At 49.6% G+C, this 14,926-nt stretch overlaps 1 protein-coding gene across 1 annotated transcript; it reads right to left on the bottom strand.

Moving 5' to 3' along the window:
* Window positions 1–7,450: 7,450 nt before the first annotated feature.
* Window positions 7,451–10,279, bottom strand: LOC311582553 (homeobox protein MSX-3). The gene is made up of 2 exons (XM_084755726.1): window positions 10,028–10,279; window positions 7,451–9,406 (listed from the first exon to the last, which is right to left on the bottom strand). The coding sequence occupies exons 1-2, from the start codon at window positions 10,239–10,241 to the stop codon at window positions 9,009–9,011; spliced, it is 612 nt and encodes a 203-aa protein (XP_084611852.1). The 5' UTR covers window positions 10,242–10,279; the 3' UTR covers window positions 7,451–9,008.
* Between the last annotated feature and the right edge of the window lie 4,647 nt (window positions 10,280–14,926).

Here is a 14,926-nt window from a genome sequence, read left to right as displayed (position 1 = left end):
CCTCTGTTCTCCTTCATCTGTTCTTGAACCAGACAGAAAACGGAATGATTGTGAACCGTAAGCATTTTGCTTTCAACACCAAGTTTTAGGGAGATCTGTATAGTCTGTATCCCACAGAAGCTGTGAGGGAGGGGGTCCAACACAGCCACAGGTGAGTCCAGGATCCTCATGCTGTAAGAGATATCCTTGTTGTACCTGAGCCCTGCCCAGCCAGTTAAACCCCAATGGGACATGGTATCTAGAAAGTTGCAGGAGGAAATCCTGGAAGGGATTTTGGATACACAGCGCAGGAATGATGGGGCAGCTGTGAAGAGAGCTCACAGGGGTGCAGGGGCTACAGTAAGCCTAACCATCCCAGGTCTGTCATTCCTGAGATACTGGGAGCTTGGAAAAGTCAGGCACAGCAGAGCCATCTTCACCAAAACATGACCCATCTACCCAGAAATAACACCAATAACAAGCCCCAGAGTTGTTATAATATTAATTAGTTGTTACTAATGTCAAACTTAAACAATACCAACGAGAGGCCTGAAAAGAAGCAATGCACAGCCTACCTCCTGAGAGTAAGGGCAGCAGTCACTGCCTGTAGGTGACAGAATGCTAGGACTGCCAGGGAAGACTCCCATTGCTGTCACACATATTCACAGATAAGGAAAGCAGGGGCAGCATCTCACAGAGACCATCAGCACAGAATTGTTTGCATTACTGTTTGGCTTGAGATTTATTTTCACTATGTGCGGGAACACATGAGGGTAGGTGCCTGCAGAGCCTCTGGCCTGGAGCTAGAGTTACGGCCATCTGATGGGGCTGATGGGACTCCAACTGGGATCCTCTAGAGGAGTAGTGTGTGTGCTCAACTGCTGAGCCATCTCTCCAGCTCGAGAGAGATAGCTTTCAAAAGAGCCAGATGGGAATTCTGGAGTGGGAAGTACCTGAGACTTTAGAAACTCACTAATGGAGCTCCAGGGAGAGCTGAGTTGGCAGAGGAAAGGATGAGCGACCTGGACAGATCAATTGGAGAGTGCAGGTCAAGGGCCTGGGAAAAGGGAAAACACTAGGTTATATGGCTCTCATCTGTAATCCCAGCACTGGGAAGGCTGAGAGTTCAAGGCCAGCCTGGGCCACAGAGTAAATCCCAGGCTGGAAGAGTGACAAAGAATAGAATAAAATTTTTCATGTATGGTGCTGGGAAAGAGGCAGCGGATGGGGGGAGGGAGGGCGGTGTTGCACAAGCAGAATAGTGAAACCAGGTCCTCGGCTCTTATCTGCACAAAACTCAACCTGGATCGAAAGGCTTAATGTACCACCTGGATTCTGAAACTGTTAGGAAAGACCAGAGAAAACATATGCGGAGAAAGGCGTGGGTAAGGGCTTTCTGTTAAGACCCTAAGAATGTCAGAATATCCAGGAGCTGACAAATGAGATTTACAAGAAATAGAGACTGTAGCATGAAGAAAACAGGCAGCCTACAGAATGGGAGATGCTTCTTGCTGGCTGTCTAATGAGGTATGACTAGCTAGAGCAGGGGTTCTCAACCTGTGGGTCACGAGCTTATGGGGAGGGGGTGTCATGCAGTAGATATTTACACTGTGATTCGAAACAGCAAAATTACATTTTACAAAGTAGGCTTAGTTTGTTATTATCTGGAGCTTGGCAGCTCCTCCTTCGATGAGACCACAGATAATTTCTTCTACTCTCGTAAGGTTCTTGGTATGTACTGAGCTTTCCTGAGATCCCGGCCTCATCTCGGTGATCTTGGGCTGGCGTCCTGTCTTTCCCTTCAAAGTGAATATGTATTGGAGCTTGACACTGTGCCCTTCTGCGCCACGACCTCCCAGTCCAAGGAGAGGCTGGCTTGCTCCTGGCAAGCCCCAGTGGGTATGAGCCCAGGGGCTAAACCTCAAGCCTGACACTTTTGCTGCTACTGCTGCTGCTGTTGTTGTTTCTGTTGTTTTGTTTTCCCAAAACAGTTTCTCTGTGTAACAGCCCCAGCTATGCTAGAACCCTGCCAGCTCCTCTCTCCTGGCTGCTGGCATTAAAGGCATCTTTTTTCATTTTTTAAAATTTCATTTTATTTAATGTGTATGGGTGGGTGTTTTTCCTGCATGTCGGCCTGTGTACCACGTGCATGCCTGGTGCCTGAGGAGGCCAGAAAAGGGTGTTGGATCCCCTGGGACTGAGTTGCAGATGTTAATGAGCCACCACATAGGGGACAGGAATGAAACCTAGAGCCTCTTGGAGAATAGCCAGTGCCGTCAACCACAGAGCCATAGTCCCAGCCCTCTTTTAATTTTTAAACATTATTGTTTTATGTGTAACGGTTTGTTGCCTGAATGTATATCTGTGTATCACGAGTGTGCCGGTGCCGGAGGAAACCAAAAGAGGGTGTCAGATCCCCTAAGACTGGAGTTATAGAGAACTATAAGCCAAATGGGAACTGAACCCTGGTCCTCTAGAAGAGCAAACAGTGCTTTTAACCACTAATCCATCTCTCCAGTCTCAAGTCTTGCTTTAAAGAAAAAAAATTGTTTATAATTATATCTGCATTGGAGTATGTGCACATGAGTGCAAGCACCCTATATGTAGAAGCCAAAGGCGTTGACTTGGTCCCCAGGTGCTAACGTTACAGACAGTTGTGAGATGCCTGATGTGGGATCTGGGAACCAAGCTCAGTTCTTCTGGAAGAGCAGGAAGTACTCTTAACCACTGAGCCATCTCTCCAGCCCCCGAGGTCCTGTTTTTTACTTTCTTTTCTTTTCTTTCTTTCTTTCTTTCTTTATTTATTTTTGGGACAGGGTTTCCCTGTGTAGCCTTGGCTGTCTTGGACTCTCTTTGTAGACCAGGCTGGCCCCAAACTCAAAGCTATCTACCTGCCTCTGCCTCCCCCAGTGCTGGGATTACAGGCATGTGCCACCACACCTGGCAAGGTTCTACGTTTTAAAAGCTGCCTATCGGTAACTCATTCTGAAGCACCTGTGCAGGAAATCATACGGGCCTCTAGAATATGTGCCAAAGTTAGCTGATGGTGGGGACCCTTCTGGGATTTGAGGGCTGTGGAAGTCTGAATAGACTCATGTGTTTGAACGTTTGGCCCATAGGGAGTGGCACTATAAGGCGGTATGACCTTGTTGAAATAAGTGTGACCTTGTTGGAGGAAACGTGTCACTAGGGGTGGGCTTCGAGGTGTCATATGCTCAAGCTAAGCCCAGGGTGACACACAGTCTCCTTCTGCTGCCTGTGGATCAAGATGTAGAACTCTCAGCTCCTTCTCTGGGGCCATGTCTGCCTGTAAGTTGCCATGGTTCCTGCCAGGATGATAATGGACTGGACCTCTGAAGCTGTAAGCCAGCCCCAATGAAATGTTTTCCTTCATAAGAGTTGCCGCGGTCATGGTGTCGCCTCACAGCACCACAGCCCTAACTAAGACAAGGGCTTTGCACTGCTAACTGCTGAAACTGGGAAGTGGGGCTGTGGAAGTTCATAACCCGTCCTCCCCCTCTCTCTCCTTCTCTCCTTCCATACCCAATCACACATGAAATGTGTGTGGGTGCGTGTGTGCCCATGAGATTCTCTCCGTATGAGCTTGTGTTTTCCACAGTAGAAGAAAAAGCTATTTGGATGTCATTGTGGTGGCTGGGCCAAGCAACAGGAGCCAGACTCCTCTGGGCCAAGTGAAGACATGTTCTCAGGCTTTCTTTGGGCACAGGAATGGATGGTCAGATCGGAAGCTCATCTTTAACCAAACGTTGTCCCCAGATCGTTGAAAAGGGTCAGGTGACACACACCACTCTACCTTCACAGTACTTCCTGTGACTCAAGCCATCACCGCCCCCCCTCTCCTTGAAGTGGCCCCCAGGAGACCTAATGCCACCAGATGTTTTCTGTAGCGTCTGGAAACAGGCCAATGCGTCCTGATCTCTGAGCAAACCTAAGCACCCCCTTCACTGTGGTACTTCCTGCAAACTTGAAGCTTACCACCAAGCGCATGGGACTTCCTGATGCAGGTCTTTCCAGGACTCTACCTGCCGCACAGCCTCTGAGCAGCTCCTGACCGGTTCTCCTCTTCAACCAACAGAAGTTACGCTCCCCCCAATTGCTGCTGGCCTTTCCTGCCTGTGTTTCGTTGCTCATCTGTTTGATATCCCCTGCCCCCTTTCCTGAAGTTAGGTTTATTCTAGAAATTCACAATTGATTTAACGAGGGGAAACCTCGTTCTTGTTTAGTTTTTGTTTGTTCTGAGACAGGGTCTCATTACGTAGACCTAGAACTCTCTTTGTAGATCAGGTTGGCCTTGAACTTGCAGAGATCCACCTGCCTCTGCCTCTAGAGTGCTGAGATTAAAAGCATGCACAAATGTGCTCAACAAATGAGGATCTAGAGGCTGAAGAGATGACTCAGCAGTTAGGAGCACTCTCTGCTCTTCCAGAGGTCTTGAGTTCAATTCCCGGCAACCACATGGTGACTCACAACCATCCACAACATGATCTTATGCCCTCTTCTGGCCTGCAAATGTACATGAAGACAAAGCACTCATATACATAATAAATAAATAAATAAATCTTTAAAAAACAAAAACAAATGAAGATCTTATGATTTTCTACACCACAGGTTAAAGGAGGAAGTCATTTGATTGTCTTTATATATGCAGAGAAAAAGCATATGATAAGTCATAATATTCATTCATAAAACTTCTTGGTAATCACCTCCCGAAAGGACCCATAATAATCTGGAAGAGGTGGCTGAACACTTACTGCCAATACCTCTTAGGTTGGAAGCATCTCCTTCAAAAGCCAAAAATGGGTCAATGACACCTTGGTGTTCATAAGTAAGTCTCCAGCAGCCCAGCAAGCTAAGAGTTGGAGGAGCACCGCTACACACTTCCTGCCAGAGCAGGTGTCCTGGTCATTGTACATAAATGGGTCTGTTCAGAATAGAGATGAGCCCAAGCCTCTTCTCATAAAGTTTGAAAGATAACACCCCATGAATACTTAGGGGAATGGTGAGGTTATGCAGTTTAGCTTGCTAAAAGCGCACACACTATAAATATGGTCATTTGACCATCTCTGAAACTTCTTTCTATTATCAACCATCTCTGTTTAATGCACATTTTTTTCCCTTAGTAACACAATCAAAAACACTGTAGAATGCAACTACACTGTAGAATCCAACCAGAGTGCAATGTGACAGCAAAGCTTGTATGTATTTAGACAGTACTTCCTCAAAGTAAAAATCAGATTATCAGACCCTAGAATCAGCTGCATGGCATTATTCACAGTGTCTCGGGAAAACAGTGGCCCACGTAATCATCCGAGACGTCCCAAGAATACTGCCAGACTGAGCGCTGGAGGAGATGGGAGGCAGAGACAGGCCAGGAGGAGGAAGTTGCACTTCTCCAGCACCTGGCTTATAATGCTCAGCTCAAGTATGTTCACCATTCCTCCAATAAGGAAGAGGTGGCCATGTCCTTAAATGCCCTCCTCATAATCTTTAGTGTCTATTATGTATCAGCTGTATAGAAATCCCTAGGAGGAGTGGCTGCCCTCCAGACCTCTTACATTATCCAGGACCTTAGTCCAATCTGAAGTGTCCCTACTAGAAACACCAACAGGACTGACCAGGATCCACCTTCTGAGTAACCCACAGCATAGTACCCCTGCCCTCGGGTCACTGCGTTGGAGGCCTCAGACCAGCACTCCAGACCCAGATCCAGAGGAGATAAAGTTTATATGAGTGGCCAGGCCCAGTCTTTTGGAAGCTAGTGGGTATGTGAGCCCTGGCTCCCTCCCTGAGGGTGATCATGACCATAAGGACCCCAGGGCTGTTTCCTAGAGCTCAGGCAGTACTCTGGCCACTTATACCCACTCAACTTATCCATCAGGTCCCTCTAATGGGACAGATGAGACACTTATGCTCGATGGGTAATCCACAGTCCAATCGTCTGTACTTAGGCTCTGCCAAAGGTCACCTGCATGTCACGCCCTTTCATTACTTGCTTATTTCTTGTCCTGCCTGTTTCATGCTCAGAAAGGCATGCTCCACCCTACATAGCTTTTAAGCTATTTAGTCCAGTGGCTTCCTTGATACAAGTTCCCAAAGGCAAAGCAGAGACTGGGACTCTGGGATTCAGAAGTTCATCCATAAGATGCTAAAGGGATACAGTGTCAGGGATCTGCATCATCACAGTAAGGATACCTTTTCGCAATGGACTCTGGACCACTACTGGCCTTTGAAGACCCTCGACTCAAAGACATACTGTCTGAACTCAGGATTTGCTCAGTCGGTATGCACAGCTTCAAGTCCTGGCTGGCACCAGCAGGGATCTGAGTCCTGTAATAAAACTGATAGGCTGCCGGGCGTGGTGACGCACGCCTTTAATCCCAGCACTCCGGAGGCAGAGGCAGGTGGATCACTGTGAGTTCGAGATCAGCCTGGTCTACAAAGTGAGTCCAGGACAGCCAAGGCTACACAGAGAAACCCTGTCTCAAAAAAAACAAAGCAAAACAAACAAACAAACAAAACCCTAAATAACAACAACAACAAACCCACACCTGACAGGCAGCTGTCTCCAGAAAAGTGTCAGTCTTGACAGGTGTGTCTCGGCCTTGTCCCAAATGCGAACACTGTTGAGTACCAGGAAGAGCAACTGCTGGTGTGATGTGAAAGTATGGATACATTTTACCGGTTAGACCACCAGAGCCATGCCCACCCTGAGTGGAGGACTCTGGGAAACAGAGCTGGACTGGCTCGGTGGGAGGATGTGAGAAGACTATTGCTTCTGGCTGGATATTTTTTTGGGTCAGAGAGACAAACTAGCAAGCTGGCCACTCAGCTGACCAGCAGTTTCTGCTCAGCCTTTGGTGGCCCCTGCCATCACATGCTCTTGACCGACAGATACAGATCTGCTACACAGATACAGATCCACTCTGAGGTGGTAAGGTGGCACACACACCCTGCTTTCCTGAAATGTACACTCGACTTTCATTTTCCTGTGGTTTCAGGATTGTCAACACACTGCCATGGCTGTGCATGCCTGTGGTCTGTCCAAAGCCACTCAGATACCTCAGATTTGGAAGCAGAGATGGGGCTTAAGAGACAGCAGCTTAGCTGGGTGTGATGGCTTATGTCTGTGATGCCAGGACTAGGTAGGAGAATGGCTTTGAGTATGAAGCTAACCTGGGCTACACAAGTAGTCCCAGATCAGCCAGGACCTGCAAGAAGCAGACTTGATGGGGAGATCTCAGGACTCTTCCACCAGATCCTCTGCCCTTTGGTAGTTGCACATCAAGAGATGATCTGACCTCTTGAGAGTGGCAGTAAGGACTGGACTTAAGTTTAAACAGCCTAGGCTGAAGGATTCTGTACAAGCACCTGTGAGAGACAGCCGCCATCCCTTGTAGCTACCCTTCACACTTGGCATTAACTTAAAAAAAAATCATCACATTGCTGGGCATGATGGTGTATGCCTTTAATCCCAGTACTTGGGAGGGAGAAGAAAGTGGATTTGGAGAATAGCAAGTCCTAGGCCAGTTAGAGCTACCTAGTGGAGATTTTGTCTGAAAACAAAACAAAATATATCTGGTTTCCATTTTCCAAGAGACACAGAGAAATGTCAGTGGGCATCAGTAGGCAATTCCATGTGATATTGTCTCTTCTGTTTTGTTTGGAGCCGATGAACCAGTGGAAGTCACAGGACAGCAGTTTTCCTGGAGCGGTTACTTGTCCTGGCTTGGCCTGCTGCTGCCCATAGCTCAGTCTTCCCCTTCCTCCCAACCAGAACATTCTAACCCATCCCTCTGCAGCCAGTTCGTTCTCTCCAGCTCCAAGGCAGCTGCTAGAAGAAGGGGTTTGTCCATGGTGCTGGTCTGTGACTCCTGGGGACCTTTGTGAGCCCTCAGCATACTCCAGTCTTAAGTCTCTCGAGATTGTGCCAAAAATCTTACTGTGGAAACAACCACAGGTTTTATCAGTGCCATCAACGGCGACAGGGTTGAGAATCTTAAAGGGGAAACAGGACGGAACAGCTCAGAGATCTGTTTTCTTTCCTCAAATAAAGGTAGAGTAAAGGTAGTGGTCTGGATTCCTAAAACAAGTCCACCGTTTTTTCTAAGGAGCATCAGGAATACAGCGGTCTCTGGCACTCGGGGCAAGGCCTTTGGGACCTTGGGCAGGCCCTGACTCCTACTGCGCCCACCTCGAGGCGACCAGCACTGCTTAACAATCAGTTTCTTCTCTTTACTGGTTGGGCACCTGCTGGCAAGAGGCATGGGGTTGGTCCCTACGCCCCCGCTGCCGGCCGCCTTTAGCTTGACAGCTACAGTCCGAGAGTCTCCCGCAGCAGGCTCTTTGCGAAGCCCAGCAGGCCACCCCTACTTAGGCTCTTGGGGGCCAGCAGCACATCACCTCCCCCACTCTTCCACCCTTGCTGCCTTTTGCCTCCAGCTTCTTGAACGTGGCATACTCTAAAAGATAATAACGAAGCAGAACCTAAAACATAGTGCAAAGTTTCCGTTTGATTACAATGTAGCACATTTAGTTAGAGTGAGAGTAATTGCGAAGCTTCTTCCTAGTGGTCCCGTTTCTTTCTTGGTGGGGGGGGTGTGTTTGTTTTATGCCAGTCCAAAAGAGCCTCTCTAAAGTCCTCGGTGTCGGGGCAGAGTGAGATACAAGGAGCACACCCAGAAGCACTTTGTCGGCTGCTTTGTATGAAGTAGGAAGAGCTATTTTTGTCCATTTCAAGGACTGTATGAAGCTGTGTTTTCTTTCAGAAAACAGATTGGTGTGAACACGATTTCAGGAAGACTTAAAATATTTGCAAGCTGCCTACAAACAGGCTCCAGTCATCAAATATAACATTGAACAGGAATAGAAGAAAAGAAAAGAAAAAAAAAAAAACAGGAAAAACTAAAATGAAAGGGATACTGAAAGGTCAGAAGTTACCAGGATCATCAGCGGCAGGAGGAATCGTGGTGCAGGCCTGAGCTCAAGAGGTTAGGACTTGGTTCCACGGTCTAAGACAGGTAGTACATGCCATAAGCCGCGACCGGCCCGGCGAGGATCCCAGGAACTGCGCTGCCGCCGAAAGAGGCCGCGGAGCTGTGCAGCTGGGTGCCCAGCGGGAAGGGCAAGGCGAACGCCGGCAGTAGTGGCTTGGCTGCCAGCTTTAGCTTTTCCAACTCAGCCTCCTGCAGCCGCTTGGCCTTAGCTCGTCGGTTCTGAAACCAGATCTTGACCTGAGTCTCGGTGAGACTTAAGGTGCTGGAGAACTCCGCGCGCTCCGCGATGGATAAGTACTGCTTCTGGTGAAATTTGCGCTCAAGCGCCAGGAGCTGCGCGGTGGTGAAGGGCGTCCGTGGCTTGCGGTTGGTTTTGTGTTTGCGGAGGGTGCAGGGTGGAGGGCTGGGGCCACCTGAAAGGAAAGAAAAGCACCCGGCGAGCGCTCAAACTCTGACTGCACACCCTTACCCCGACACCATCCCCACTTCTACAAAGGAGGATTGGTGCACCGCGCCTCCGTGACCGCTCGGCTCAAAGTAACGAGGTCCCCAAAGCCACGTGGATAAGCAAAGCAAGGGGGCAGGGAAGTGAAGGGGGCGCTCTGGACTTAGGTCTGCACTCCGAACCCGTGACCTCGCACCCCAAGGAAACTGGGAACGGGCCAGTTGGAAAAAGAGCGAAGCTGGGCATAGAGGCGGCTGCAATAACTGAGGATAAGTAGAGGCCAGGGCTCCAATCAATCAGGCATATGCAAAGCGGGCAAGGGATGCAGGAGAGTGAGCGAACCGGAGTAGAAAAGCATTAGGAATGTCTGTTCTGGGCTGTGAACCTCGCTCAGGAAAAGACGTGGACGTGGCTGTTGGGCCTATGCACAACGTCGGGCTCCCGTCGCCAGTTACCTTTGCTCTCGGACTGAGCCTGTTACTGACTAGTAATTAAGTTCAGAGCCACAGTGCGTTTCCCCCCCTGGACTTCCAAGCCTTGACAGCGCGCGCGCTTTTCAGGGCCTGGGACCTGGAGATTGAGCACTTACGTGGGGGGCACGTGTGCGCGACCGGTAGGGGCCAGGCTCCGGGCTTCGAAACTCCTGGCGCTCCTTCCTCCCCCAGTTCCCCAGACTCGGAAACCCGTACGTGCTCAGCCTCCAGCAGTGACTCAACGCTGAAGGGGAGTGGTCCGTGCCCTACGTGGCCCCCGCCGCGCGCTCCGAGCCCCGCCGAGTCCATATCCTGTGCTGCCTGGGCCATGCATGGGATGGCGGATGCTGGGCTAGCTGCCCAATTGGGACCCGTGGGACACAGCAGCGGCTTTTCCCTCCCCCCAGAGTCTTGGGCTAGGTGCTTCTCGGGCCCCTCCGCACCCTATAAAAAGGTAGCACCGCTTTCATGCGCCGCTACCCAATGATCGTTTCTGCCGATGTGCGGTCCTTAGTGCGGGTTGGATTCACTGCTTTCGGGGGGCGGGACCGACAGAGAGGGGCGGGGCGCAGCCTGGGAACAGAGTGCCCAGAGACTTGGGGTAGCATTGTCCACGCCCGCGTCAGACTTTCAGGACCTACTGCGGTCTGTGGGAGTGCTTATTGAGCCCCTCCTTCAGGAAAAGCTGAGGGAGTCCCCAGGCACGGGAGAAAAGATGGCCTCAGTCTCCTGGAGAGGATGAATGGAATTGCTTGCGAGCGCGTATGGTGTAGCCACGTCTAGGCATCAGTTGATCTTGCTGGGATGGTGATCTTCAGCTCTTCCGCAGAGCGCGCAGCTACGGGCTCTTGCCTCTCACAGTGATGTTTAATGAGGCTGATCTATTCTTGCTGCGTCCCAGGCTTGAGCCTGTTTTAGTCATAGCTTCTCTCTGCCCCCTGGTGTTCGAATGAGACCAACACGACCCTGCTTCTGATCCCTTGAGATCAAGTTGTGGTGTCTTGTTCTCGGAACTCTCTCTCTCTCTTCGGGCTCCTGGAGCCTCCAAACATTTTCTGGGCCATTAGCAACTTCAAAGGCTAAGCCTGCGTCCGGGTTTGGGCCAGGAACCAGCTAGAAAGACACGTCGTGGATCCGGAAGGGAAGGTGGTAGAGGCCGACCTCTTACTAGTCTTAGAGGAAGCTAAGACCCTAGCCCAGGCTGCAGGCGCCTCAGGCTGCTCAAAGCCGGGAGTCAACAACTCGATACTGGGTGCATTTGTCTTCTGGTGCCCTGTGTTTGTCCGGGTGAATCGCTGATACACATTCACAAAAGGCCCCCAGAGAGGGAAGGGTCTTTGCCCCCACCCGACCCCGGGACCTGGACAAGCAGAATGCGAACCTCCGGATCGCTCTTGAAGGCTCGTGAAAACCCCAGCTGAGGATTCTCTCGGTTTAGGAACGGTGCGGCTGAGGCCAAATGGAGTCCCTCGCTCCTTGGCTATGCTTTTCCCTGAACCCTATGGCTCTTTTGGGTTAAAAAACAAAAAACAAAAACAAAAACAAAACAAAACAAAAAACCAAAAAAAAAGTTGTTTTATACTGCAAAGCAAATTGTGGTGCTGCAGTCTCTTTCCATAGGAAGAAACCCGGACTCGGGTTTTAGAATACATCGGAGATTGATTTAGGAAATCAAGTCAGATTAATATCCTAGAGCACACAATCAGGAGTCTAAATCTCACTATAATAATTTGTTTTAGACATTCAAAGCTACTTTAATGGAGCACCGTTTGGGGGCTCAGTCTAATTGCTGAGCTCAACCAGAGAAACTAATTCGAAAGTTTTTCTTCATGTAAATTTTAAAGCTGCTCAAAGTGGCTAGCAGAAGGTTCCTGGCTGGCTCGGCCCGGCGTCTGATCAATTCTTCCTATATCCCCAGCCTGACCAGACTGTTGCTTTCATAGAAGGCAGCTCTGCTCACCACTATGCTACCAACACTTGTATGCTGCTCTCTAATGTAACAAAAATGTTCTGAACTGATTGGCGATAATTGCATCATTAAAACACTGGCATGTTCAAAGAAGCCAAACAAACAAACCAAGGGAATGAAGGACAACTTGCCTGGGCCTGCCCAACTGGAGGATGCAGGAGTCTGTGCTTTGGTCTGGCCAGGAAAAGGGACAGGGTTATGGGCCAGGAGCAGGTCTATCGGGCAGGGTCCTTCCTGCCAACCAGTACACAGCCTGACCTGAAGCTCTCACCATCCCCAGCTTCCTAGAGGGATGCTGATGTCAGTTCTGAGCAGCTCTAACCAGTGCAAGCCAGACTGGCTCCTGAATGGTAAAAACACCAGCTAAGAGACAAGGGGGGGGGGGATGGAGGCAGGAAGAAAGAAGGAACCAGAGGAGAGGCAGGAAGGAGGGAAGAGGAGAGAGGAAATCTCTTCTAATAGACAGGAAGACCTAGACCTCAGTATAGCACAAATAAGTCCCCCACAGGATATCTGCAGTTTCCTCTCTCCCGTTCCATAAACAAATGACCTGGCTAGCAGGGTCCAAGTGGAGGTATATGAAGGGACCCTTTCTGCCAACATAGTGAATTTTCTTGTTGAAACTGAAATCCCACGTGCATAGGAAGGTATAACTGTCTCTAGCCAGTGGAAGGGATGGAGATGCCTATAGGCACCAGACCTTCCAGCAAGTGTGTTTTGTATGCACACACATATAATAGGACGCCTAGGCACAGCCATATCCCATCTGTGCCTAGAAGTGATGGCAAGCCCCTTAGGCTCCCCTCGCCTCTCCTTGGCAAACACTTCCACCATTTTAGGGGTGCAGTTTTCTTCCAGCGTTGGGGTTCCTCTGGCTGCTGACTTTGGAGAGAAAGAACGCATGAGTGCAGAGAGCAGGGCTCAGAAGGACTTTCCAGTGAGGTGAGGTTCCTGAGGAAGAGCTTGCTGTGGGGCTTGTGCAGCCACCTTTATAGCACTTGACAGAATTAAGGAAGAAGTGTTCCTTCCATTTGCCTCAGGCAGAGATGACAGCTTGATGACGCATCCCAGCATGCATATTAGGCCCTCATCAGATGATTCTATCTGCACGAGGAAAGTGTCACCACACCACTAAAGATTCAGCCCCCTTAGGACCTCAGTGATTTGTGCCCAGCCCTTGATGGAATCAACCCTGCAAGGTTTTTTTCCTCCCTGCTACCTAACAGGCAGCCTTATGTAGTCATCACTTTGTGGGAAATGGGACCGTGACATGGCATGTGCAGGCTGTTGACTCTCATGCCTCATTCCAGGTGGAGGCACTTGCCTCAGCTTGGTTACGAGACACTGCACCTTAAGGAAAAGTCAAGTGGGAAGCCAGCAATCTGTGGCTTCTAAGTCATTGCCGTTGGTTGTGGCCCTAGACAGCATCGCTTCATAGCAAGGGCTATTATTGCATTCCCTGAGAACATATTGGGGATTTCCTTCATGGCTTGTTGAAAAAATGCTTCAAACACAAAGGGGGTGTTTTACTCAGGACTCTGTAAAGACAGAAATCAGTTCAGAGGAGCTCTGGCAGCTAGCAGGTATGAGTAGGAACACACTGGAAAACGAGGCACCTTGCTGGGCACGGTGGCGCACACCTTTAATCTCAGCACTCGGGAAGCAGAGACAGGAGGGTTGTTGTGAGTTCGAGGCCAGCCTGGTCTACAGAGTGAGTCCAGAACAGCCAAGGCTACACAGGGAAACCTTGTCTTGAAAAACCAAAAAGAAAAAAAAAGTGAGGCACCTTAGGATATGAAACGCAGAGATGAGACATAAGATAATAATGGAGTTGGGTTTGCAAGGTCATCATCGTATGAAAAACACATGTCTAAGAGGTAAGTGGTGAGGGAGGGAAGGTTTTATTGAAGATGTCAACAACCTGGAAAGAGCAGACTGATGACTCGAGTCACCACTTTAGATTGTGAGAAAGTGAAGATGTTTATGAATCGGGAGCGGCAAATGTACGTAAAGCTTTCCCCAGACCTTAAGTAAGTCTGGTGTTATCTTAAGATAGCAAACTCCGTGCAGGGTGTACTTGCATTCTCTTGAGGTCAAAATGGCCCAGCTGTGAGTCAGTTCTGTGGTTGGGAATTGATTTCTGTAATCAGATCAGAAAAAACGAGCAAGACCACAGGGATGTAGAGAAAGGCTAACTCCTGGGCGCGAGAAAGGGAAGCAGGAGCAAAGTAAGATGGAGCCACTGGTGGCCACATCTCCCTCCCTGGTCCTTTCCATAGAACCTGGCCCAAAGATTAGGCCAATGAAAGAGCCAGGTACAGCATGAAAACAGAGGTGTCTGGACTTCTCAGTCCATCCCAGTAAGTCATACTGAGGCTAAGGGTGAGAAATAGCTGTGAGTCTTCAGGGTGAGGCCTGTTTGACGTACCCTGAAGGGTAAGAAGTGGGCTTTGGGGATACTCTTTTAGTTGTGGGTCAGTTTTGTTCAAATTTAACTTTATTTGGTTTCTCAAGACAGGGTTTCTCTGTGTAACAGTGCCCTGGCTGTCCTGGACTAGCTTTGTAGACCAGGCTGGTCTCAGTCTCACAGAGATCCACCTGCCTCTGCCTCCCAAGTGCTGGGATTAAAGGCGTGGACCACCACATGTGGCTTAAAGGAAAGCATTTATTTGGGGACTTACTTACAGTTTCAGGGGCTTATCCTATTATCATCACGGCAGGGAGCATGGCAGCAGGCAGGCAGGCTGGCAGGGTGCTGGAGAAGCAGCTGAGAGCTACATCCTGAACTGGGGGGAAGGAGGGAGAGGAGTGGGGGTGGCTGTGAGGGTGTGTGTGGGGGATGGGACTCTGCTGGATAAGGTAGAAGTCTGACTTCTCCAGATAGCCGGTTTGTGCTCGGGTCTAGGAAGGTGGACTCCCTTTTCTCAGTGGGGTTCTCACTCCATCTGCTCTGGTAACCCCAGATTTTGTAAGGAGTATCACATAGCCCTTAAGGAAGATTACAGGACTTTCCTGACAAGAGGATTCCTTGAAGTACCCCACCCTA

This window comes from Acomys minous (assembly GCF_964271855.1).
Source record: "Acomys minous genome assembly, chromosome: 2".
NCBI lineage: Eukaryota > Metazoa > Chordata > Mammalia > Rodentia > Muridae > Acomys > Acomys minous.
Note: the sequence above shows the minus strand (reverse complement) of the source record. Positions and strands in the feature narration are given on the sequence as shown.